Source organism: Populus alba, chromosome 14 (assembly GCF_005239225.2).
Source record: "Populus alba chromosome 14, ASM523922v2, whole genome shotgun sequence".
Taxonomy (NCBI): domain Eukaryota; kingdom Viridiplantae; phylum Streptophyta; class Magnoliopsida; order Malpighiales; family Salicaceae; genus Populus; species Populus alba.
Window position 1 is genome coordinate 20,976,368 of NC_133297.1, and position 9,714 is coordinate 20,986,081.

General features: G+C 32.4%; 1 protein-coding gene across 1 annotated transcript; it reads left to right on the forward strand.

Annotated features, from left to right (window-relative positions):
* The first annotated feature begins 4,505 nt into the window (after positions 1-4,505).
* Positions 4,506-9,003, forward strand: LOC118039662 (glutathione gamma-glutamylcysteinyltransferase 3). The gene is made up of 8 exons (XM_035046430.2): positions 4,506-4,696; positions 4,796-4,952; positions 5,067-5,305; positions 5,422-5,585; positions 6,016-6,067; positions 6,635-6,862; positions 7,102-7,611; positions 8,546-9,003. The coding sequence occupies exons 1-8, from the start codon at positions 4,622-4,624 to the stop codon at positions 8,609-8,611; spliced, it is 1,491 nt and encodes a 496-aa protein (XP_034902321.1). The 5' UTR covers positions 4,506-4,621; the 3' UTR covers positions 8,612-9,003.
* The last annotated feature ends 711 nt before the right edge of the window (positions 9,004-9,714 follow it).

A 9,714-nucleotide genomic window follows, 5' to 3' on the forward strand; every position in this document is an offset into this window, starting at 1 on the left:
ACTATTGATTTGATGACTAATTATTGAGTGGGTGGCCACCTCTTGACTTTGTGACAATCCTTATCTTATTGCCTGAATAAAACGTCATTGATAACATCATAATTTAAACAGATAGTCTTCATGAAAGTTTTGGGAAATTATCTCAGCTTTCATAAAAGTTCTGGAAAATTGTCTCAGTTTTCCAATAAAAACAAATCGGTGCATTTAGACTTCTAGAACTCGAGATATGGGCTGAACACTGAACAATGTCTGGGCTACAAGACAGATTCCAACTTCTCCGTTGTTGCTATAATTTGAACTTGAAAATGGTCTTTTTGAATCTTGAATACTCATGAAAGATTAAGGCCTATCTCTTAGCTTTCCATACATATAAACCAGACATAAATCCAAGCTCTACAGCTCTAGTTATGATCCAATAACCGAATAATGTTCTAGTTTGGACTGAACTAGCATCTCTTTTCTAAGCTTAACCCTCTTTTTTTCTAAGCTGAACATAGGCCTACAACTTTCATGTGGACACCAAGATCTAAGAAGGCCGTTTGCAAGTCCAAATTATAGCAACAACGGAGAAGTTCGAATTTGTCCTGCAGCCCGAACACTGTTCAATGTTTGGCCCATATCTGGAGTTCTAGAAGCCCAGATGACCTTCATTTTTTTTTTTCTAGAAAGCTAAGACAATTTCCTACAACTTTCATGTTTTCAAACGGTCCCAGTTCTGATACTAGCAATTTTGTTTTATTCAGACAAGAAGATAAGGATTTTCACCAAGTCAAGAGTTGGCCACCCACTCAATAATTAGTCATCAAATCAATAATTCTGAATTTTGGCCTATAAAAGGAGGCATTTTCCATGCATTTAGGGGCTTGATTGTTTAGAGGAAGAACTTGCTTTTCCTCTCTCTCTTTATATTTTTTTTTTTGTAATTTTTAAGTTTTGTTTTCATTAATATCTTGTTTATGCTTTTCATTTCCTCTCCTTTACTTAGTTAACTTGTATTTTTTTTATATTCTTGTTTTGTTTATTTATATTTCTCTTCTTCATTACATTTAGCTAAGTTAATATGTCAAGGTGAAAATGTTACACTAATGGTGTAAGAATAAGTATGTGTAAACTCAACATGAACCTTAATGTTTAATATTAACATGTCTTATTTTTTTATCTTACTAATTCTTAATAGCTTGCTTGTTAAATGGTTAATCTAGATTTGTATTGTATAACACTTGGTACAACAAATGCTTGGCACTCTTATAGCCCAATCGTATGGTATTACCTACACCTATGCTATGAAAGGAACTTGATTTGTTGTTAACATAAGTTAGCATCATGAGTTCCTGACAATATTTAAGATAATTAATATGATTATGTTAATAATTTATAATGAGCTATTAATGACAAATCATCCGATTGGAACATCCTTTGTGTGTTGTTTCCAATTGAGTAATAAAGAGTTTATACTATACTTGTTTGAAATACCATTAGTGGATCCTCTAACCTTGACATTTGTTTTTATTATTGTTTAATTCTCACATTGATCTTCCATATTAAAATTCTCATCAACTTCTTCCTCTTCATCTTCTTTATTATTATTATTATTATTATTATTATTATTATCATCATCATCATCATTATTATTACTACTACTACTATTAATATTATATATAACTATTACTATTACTATTATTATTATTGTTGTTGTTATTATTATTGTTGTTGTATTATTGTTTATTATAATTTATACAATTAACCTCCTTGTGTTTCGACCCCGGTCTTACCGAGTTATTTATTACTTCAACACTTCTATACTTGGGAGAAGACATCAATCTTTTGGTTGTGTTAATAGGCCTGCATTTAAGATGAACATTTACCATAAATTAAAAGTATCTTATATTATTAGACATATTATTATAAAACATGCTTTAGTTAAGGAGTTATTGATACTTCAAGTGCAAAATGATGATATAAAACCTTGATAAAAATGCACTTTTAAGTACTAATCAATGAGCAAATCAAGGGATATTACCATGTTATAGTGATTTCACAAACCGCCCCTAGAACGTTTGATTGGTTGATGATTAGCTTCGGCTAATGGCATCCTAAGTGGATGAACGAGATGAGTAAATGATTAGCTATGACTAATGGCATCCGAATGGATGACCGGACAAGTGATTGATTATCTTCAACTAATGGCATCTGAATGGATGATCGTGACAAGTGATTGATTAGCTTTGGCAAATGGCATTCTAAATGGATGGCCAGGATGAACAAATGATTAGCTTAGGCTAATGACATCCAAAGTGGATAGGCGGGATGAAAAAAAATTAGTAGCTTCAACTAATGGCATCCTAAGTGAATGATCAGGATGAATAAATAATTAGCTTCAGTAAATGGCATCCTAACTAGATAACTGGGATGACTAAATGACTAGCTTCGGCTAATAGCATTCTAAGTGGATGACCGGGATGAACAAATAATTAGCTACGGCTAATGGCACCCTAAATGGATGACCATGATGAGTAAATGACTAGCTTTGGCCAATAACATCCTAAGGGGATGACCATGATGAATAAACAATTAGCTTCGGCTAATGGCGTCCTAAAAAGATAGTCGGATTTGAGTGTTATGAGTTAGTTTTAAGAATTGAAGCGTTCATGTATACTACGTTTTGTATACACTAAGTATATGAAAAGAACTATGATTGTTATGCTTTATACAGAGAATAACATTAGTTCGGCTAACGATATCCAAGATGAATGACCGGTTTGAGTATTGTAATTAGCCTCGGTAATTGATGAATTATTAATTGTGGTATTTACACAACTAAGGAGAAATGAAAGAATTATGTTTTTTTGGTCCATAAATGAAATGTAATGTTAATATTGCTTTAATATGTCAAAATTACCTTGTGTTGTAACAGGGACATCATACCAATATGTGTGTGAGGAAATTCATTTCGTAGCTCACACATTTTGAATAGAACTACATCTTCACATGTTATGAGTGATATGAGTTCTGCATGAATGGACATATTAATCACTCAATTAGTCGTCCGACCCTTTTTGGTAAAGACTAGTAATGAAAAATTGAAATTAAAAATGGATGTGAATGTACAAACAAGTTGATATGATGTGTATAAATATACATATGAGGTATTCATCTAATGAGTATGTCGTGTTGTGAAATTGCATGAGGTTAGGATAACGAAAGTACTAGTTGTGTAACTTGTTGTTCGACACTCTTGTATGAACTCGTGATGATAACAAGATTAGAACAAGAATGTAACTTTATGAGTATGTCGATATAATGTAATGTAAACCTATAAGTATGGAAATATAATATTATGGGCACGTGTATTAAGAATCTGTTCTATGGGAATGTTGATTTATGTTATCCTACATAGATTTTGTCTTGTTAATGAACATAATGCAATGATAAATATGAGGAATGATATGGTGAAAAAACATCTAAAAACCGGACAATTAAAAAAAAATTCTAGTGATTTTGAACTTGAAAAGGTCGAGTCGTTACATGGCAAGCTGCCAAACCCAACGTCATTAGTTTTAGCCACGTGTTGAATCTAAACGAACATAGATCTGACGAGTTACTCGACCCACTTCTCCTAGGCTAGGCCACACACCAAGCTTAATTGGTCTAAGGGCTTTGTTTATTCATTCTTAAGATTTTTGACATAAACAACTCATGTCAGAAGTAATCGTCTCCCTACATCTATAGATGTATAAATGGTCTTCCAAGAGCTTATCGCATTTCCATTTCATTAATGATGTGTAAGAAATATTTGTTTCTCATTAATGATATGTAAGAGATTTTTATCCCTTATTAATGTCATTAGAAGGAAATGACACTTCAACCCCTTCAATCCATTAAAACGACAAAATTCAGAGATTATAAATGTCCTTTGAATTACTCAAATAAATGATTCACAATTTCTTTTGTCCAGACATTCATACTTTTATTTCTAAAATATTTATCATACCTAAACAAGAACAAACACTATTTTTTCTTAAAATTTAAAGTCTTTTACTTTATTTATTACAATCTTTTATTTAAAGTTACTAACTTTATCGAGGATTCCTAAACCCTATTTAAAGAAAGTATTTTGTGTGTGTTAAGACTTCTACTATCAATCATATATTTTCTAAACTTGAATGTATGATTAACCACTATCTAAAACTTAAATAGCCTCATTTATGAATATTTTAGATTTTGAAACATTAATAACTAAACAAATATGATATATTAACTCTATGCAGTTGTTGTTTTAAACAGTGTTTGAGAATATAGTTTAAATCGTGTTTTTTAAATTTTTTTTAATTATTATTTTTTAAATTAATTTTGTTTTATGTTTTTTATATTATTTTGATGTATATAATATACGGATATCAAAAATATTTTTTTTTTAAAATTTTTTTAAATAAAAACTATTTTAAATCCCGCTACCCTCTTCCACTCCTGGAAGTAAAGGTCATAAACAATATATTATGTTCAAACATTCAGAAGGTAATGCATGTTTCTTTACTTTAATTAAATTAAATGCAAATCTAAAAATTTATAATTTAGAGAGAAGATAAAAAATTTCCTCCACAAGAAAGAGGAAAGAAAAAAAATGGCGGTGGCAGGTTTCTACAGGAGAGCGCTTCCTTCTCCTCCTGCCATGGAGTTCGCTTCTCCAGAAGGCAAGGTAAATCTTCCTTGTTCCTTTTTTTCCCTCTAAGTTTCTGTATTTTCTTGTTTGATTTGTTTTGTGGGTAATTGTATCATTCTTCATGGAATGCTTCAGCAACTGTTCACTGAGGCACTTGAAGGAGGGACCATGAATTCGTTTTTCAAATTAATATCTTACTATCAAACCCAGTCAGAGCCTGCCTACTGTGGACTTGCCAGCCTTGCCATGGTCTTAAATGCCCTAGCAATAGACCCTGGAAGAACATGGAAAGGTAATAAATAGCATATGAATAAATCCGCTTCCAAATTGATCAAAATTGAAGAGATGCTGAGTCAAAAATTTGGTAATTTTTTTTTTTTTTTTTAACTTTGATATGATTAATCAGGCCCATGGAGATGGTTTGATGATTCAATGCTTGATTGTTGTGAACCCTTGGTTAAGATCAAAGAAAAAGGCATTACATTTGGGAAAGTTGCTTGCTTGGCTCATTGTAATGCAGCTAAAGTTGAAACTTTTAGGACAAATGAAATCACAGTTGATGGTTTTAGGAGATTTGTGGTTTCTTGTAATTCTTCAGAGGATTGTTATATCATTTCATCGTACCACAGAGGGGCTTTTAAACAGGTGTGATAATAACATCTTTTTTTAATAAGTAATCTTGGGGTTGTTTTTTCATCATTTTTTGAAAAAAAAAAAAACAAACAACAAAACAGGATTGATTTGTTATTGTTTGATTGCAGACTGGAAGTGGTCATTTCTCCCCAATTGGAGGCTATCATGCTGGAAAGGATATGGTTCTTATCTTGGATGTTGCCAGATTCAAATACCCACCTCACTGGGTTCCTCTTGAACTTCTTTGGGAGGCTATGAATACTATCGATAAAGCAACAGGACATCATAGAGGGTATACTTCTTACTATCTATTCTATTGCCTATAGACTGGGCGGTATATTTCTCTTTCTGTCTATACTCTCGACTTAGTATGTGTTTTATAATTCCCTGAGATAAGATTATATGTGATTGTATTTTCCGGTGCTGAGTACCAGGATGTGCTCTTCTTTTTTTCCTGCCTATATGTGCTTCTCACTTGTACGCTATAACCAGAAGAAAGGTGATTGGAAAAATAATTTTGCTATATTATATCTTCATTCTCAAATGCAGATTTTATTTTACGTTGTTAAATTTAAACTAGATTCTTAATGACATTGTTTGTTCAAGATAATTTGTCATCTTTGCATTTGAGTGACTTTTGTTAATTACATAGAAACCTTGAGATTACGGTGGTCAGTGAGCTAAACCTAATTTTGCCATTTTGTTGTGGTTTTACTTTTCAGGTTCATGATACTTTCAAAGCTTGACAAAGCATCATCTATTCTTTATACTTTGGTACTGTTTTTTTATTTTATTTTTTGCTGGTTCTGTGACAAGCAACCTTGTTGTTGTGGCACTTCATGGAAAATACTTGCAGTTAATTTTCTCTCTGTCGTATGCAATGCTTTGGAGTGTGAACAAATAGTTGGAATCAATTTCATAGTTTTTGACAAATAATTTATCTCAAGCGCTTGAATGGATGTTAGATTGTATTGAGCAAACAATCCCCCATTCCTTGATAAATTTCATGAATATAAGAACTGTTCTTAAAAAACTAATTTCTGTAGTTGTTAAAGTAAGACAAACCAGGATCTTGTTTGGAAATGTGATCCTAAACTAGAAGTGGTAAAGGTAAAAAACGAGCAGTGTGACTGAATGTTTTTCTTGAGAGTGATAAGTTTCTGCCACTGTATTCTTCTCACATGAAATATGACATTCTTTGTTTTTCATTTGCAGAGGCATGAGTTTTTGCTTGAGATGTGCTTCCATTGTCAATTTGTTAATGTCATTCTGCTTGCCACAAACCATTTTTTTCTGAAGACATACTGATTATGTCTGCTTCTTGTTGTGGATTATCTGCAGAGCTGTAGGCACAAGGGTTGGAGCAGTGTTGCCAATTACTTGAGTGCAGATGTTCCCCACCTTCTGAAATCAGAGGATGTAAAGGATGTTGAGGAAGTACTCTCTCTTGTGTTTAAATCACCACCTGCTGACCTCAGAGAGTTCATCAAATGGGTTGCAGAAGTTCGGAGACAGGATGATGGGGGTATAATCTTAAGTGAAGAAGAGAAAGGAAGGCTTTCCATCAAGGTTTTTTCATGGCTTCTCAATATACTCAATTTTTTTAATCTTTCTTTCCCTCTTTTTCCTAAATTACATCTCCTTGAAACTTTATGTTGATATCAACCTTTGTTACCTTAAAGTTCATAGACCCACTTCTCACTGTTGTTTTTCTTTCTGGTGTTTTCTTTCAACCAAAAGAAGGCCTTGGAAATAAAATCTTTTGATAGAAAATTCTGTTCTTTAAATTGTGAGGTTTGGGATTTCAGGAAGAGGTGTTGAAACAAGTACAAGGGACTCAACTATTTAAATATGTGACCAGATGGTTGATTTCTGAAATTTCAACATGTAAAGCTGCCATTTCAGGCCGTAACAATGAATTGCCTGAAATTGCTGCAAGTGTCTGCTGCCAAGGAGCAAAACTTTTGACTGAAAATTTCAGTTCACTGGATTGTGTGGTCTTTAAGAAAGCAGATGTGAAATTTCGAAAAAGTGATGGTGAAAAGCCTGTAACAGTGGTGTCAGGAACTGTTTTTACTGACGGCTCTGAACAAGGTGTTGATATGCTGGTTCCTTTAACTCAGACAGCGGCCAGCAGTTTGTGTGATCTAGACCAGAATGGTTGCCATGGATTCCATCCGTCTGCTGGAGATGTTTTGTCAGTTCTCATATTTTCCCTACATCAAAATACGTGGTCCAATATTAAAGATGAGAAACTTCAGGCAGAAATCAATTCTCTGGTATCAATTGACAATGTCCCCCCTCTGCTTCAAGAGGAGGTATTGTTTTGGATTAACCTTTCGTTCTTCCTTTCTTTTTTTGTTTCAGTTTGATTCTAAGTTAAACTGCTATCATTTCGTAGTTTTTTACTTCTTTTTCTGTTTTTAGTTACAAAAAATTACATTCCATACTGGTTTGATCATGGAAGTAAGTCCCCGCACAGTTGTCCAACTCTATAGGGCTTCTAGATCAGGCTTTGGTATAAGCTTTAATTTCCTTGGAAGCATGCCAATACAGTATGGACAGAGCCCCAAGTGATATGCTTCAGAATGGCAGTGTAGTTGATAACTTATCGTGTCTGATATCCTACAGGGATCTGGTATCTAATTTTGCATATTTCGGGTTCCTAATTTATTTATCAATTGGTGAAATAAATCAGATTACTGAGAGATGTTAGTTAACACCGACACATTTGCAAGAAGAAAAAAGGTTTTATGAAATAGACTGAGATTTAATGACTCTAAGCACGCACTGAAAGATGCGAAAGTTCAACATGGTTTTTGAGATTATTTTCTCCTTTCTAGGAATTAGTTCCCAGTTTAAAGTACCTGAAAATGAAAACTGGTTGGAAAACCAGGTGATGCTGATGTATGAGGTTGAAGGAGCAAACGATTATTAACTACACCAACCTGTTTTCTCTTAAAGGATTTGTAATGGTAATGTCATCTATTCAGAACTTCAGGTCCAAGGCTGCTACATTTGAAGTTTCTTTTCAAAGGAGAGGTCTGCATATTTTGGATTCAGTTAATAGTTGCTGTTGTCACATGAAATTGAAGTGAATATCATTACTGTGGCGGTCACAAATGCTTATTTGAAATATTTATTAGTAGCATTCAGCTTCCATTGAAGCTTTTATTGTTGTTACAGTCTTTGGCTATCGATGAATTATTATTAGTAGCATTCAAACACCCGTGTTGTTTTTGGTCTTGACAGGTTCTGCATCTACGGCGGCAGCTCCATTTCCTAACAATTGATATTGGCCTTGCATCTGCATCATGACCTTTCCACTTTTTCTTCCTCTCTGATATCTTCCGGGCAAGGTTCATAACGCATACAGCTTGCCATTATAAGCATTTGATCAGTATTTAATACTAAAGATTTAAAGGATTTACTTGCATGACAGGTTGAAGAGTGTGCAAAAGATAAACACTACCACATGATGCAAGAGAATTTATAGATTTTCAAGTTTAAATGCCAAGGACAAAACCATTAGCTTTTCTGTGATAATAATACCACCGATTTCGATGTAGAGTGATTGTGTGTGTTACATTTTTTCTTTTGTTTTCAACTTGAATCTTTAACTTTTGTTTCTGGCTAGCGTATCCCTTTATGTTGAAGCATTTCAGTCTTCAACTTTTCATGAATGGATATCTTTCTATGGATTGAGCTCTTCTTACTTTGAATTTTCAGTGGTTAAAGTTTTGTTCTTGGTGGTGGGTGATTGAAATGTTTTAAAATTATTATTATTATTATTATTTTATGTATAGAAACCCAAATTATTAATTTAAAATCAATGGTTTTGATTTCACAAATATAATAATTATCCAATATATATATTGTTTGTTATAAAATATATAATTATATATATTGAATGTTAATCTCCTAAACTTAATGACTCTTGAATTTAGTTTAGTTTTAATAATTATATATATTGAGTTTAGTTTCTTGGTTTTCCATGACATTTCGAAAAAATTTCTAGTATTTTTTAATGTTCTTATTTCTTTTTTTATATAAATGACTATTTGTCTTGTATTCTAAGAACTAAGAACCGAGAAAAAATATATACAAGAAAAGGTATGAATCTCTTTTAAGTTTTATTTTGAATATGCATGTTTTTACTTGTTTTTTTTTTTTTTTTAACACGTTATTAATATAATCACTCTACTTAATATATATTGAAATATTAGCATACATGAACTATTTGATTTTGTACCTTGTGTTGCGTGGCTGATATCAATTTCTATTTTTTTTTCTTTTCATTATTGTTCGTACTTTATGGAATAAATTTGGTCATGTAACTTATTTTGACAAAAAAAATTTCCTTCTTATTCATTGAGATTTAAAGTTCCTAAAGGACTAATAATGTAAGTACATGAAGAATT

Bases quoted from the DNA above. Each gene is read 5' to 3' on its own strand.
- LOC118039662 (XM_035046430.2), top strand. From the start codon at position 4,622: ATGGCGGTGGCAGGTTTCTACAGGAGAGCGCTTCCTTCTCCTCCTGCC. The intron at 5,586-6,015 runs GTATACTTCTTA...TTTACTTTTCAG, and splicing joins GCAACAGGACATCATAGAGG to GTTCATGATACTTTCAAAGC. The intron at 6,863-7,101 runs GTTTTTTCATGG...TTGGGATTTCAG, and splicing joins AAGGAAGGCTTTCCATCAAG to GAAGAGGTGTTGAAACAAGT.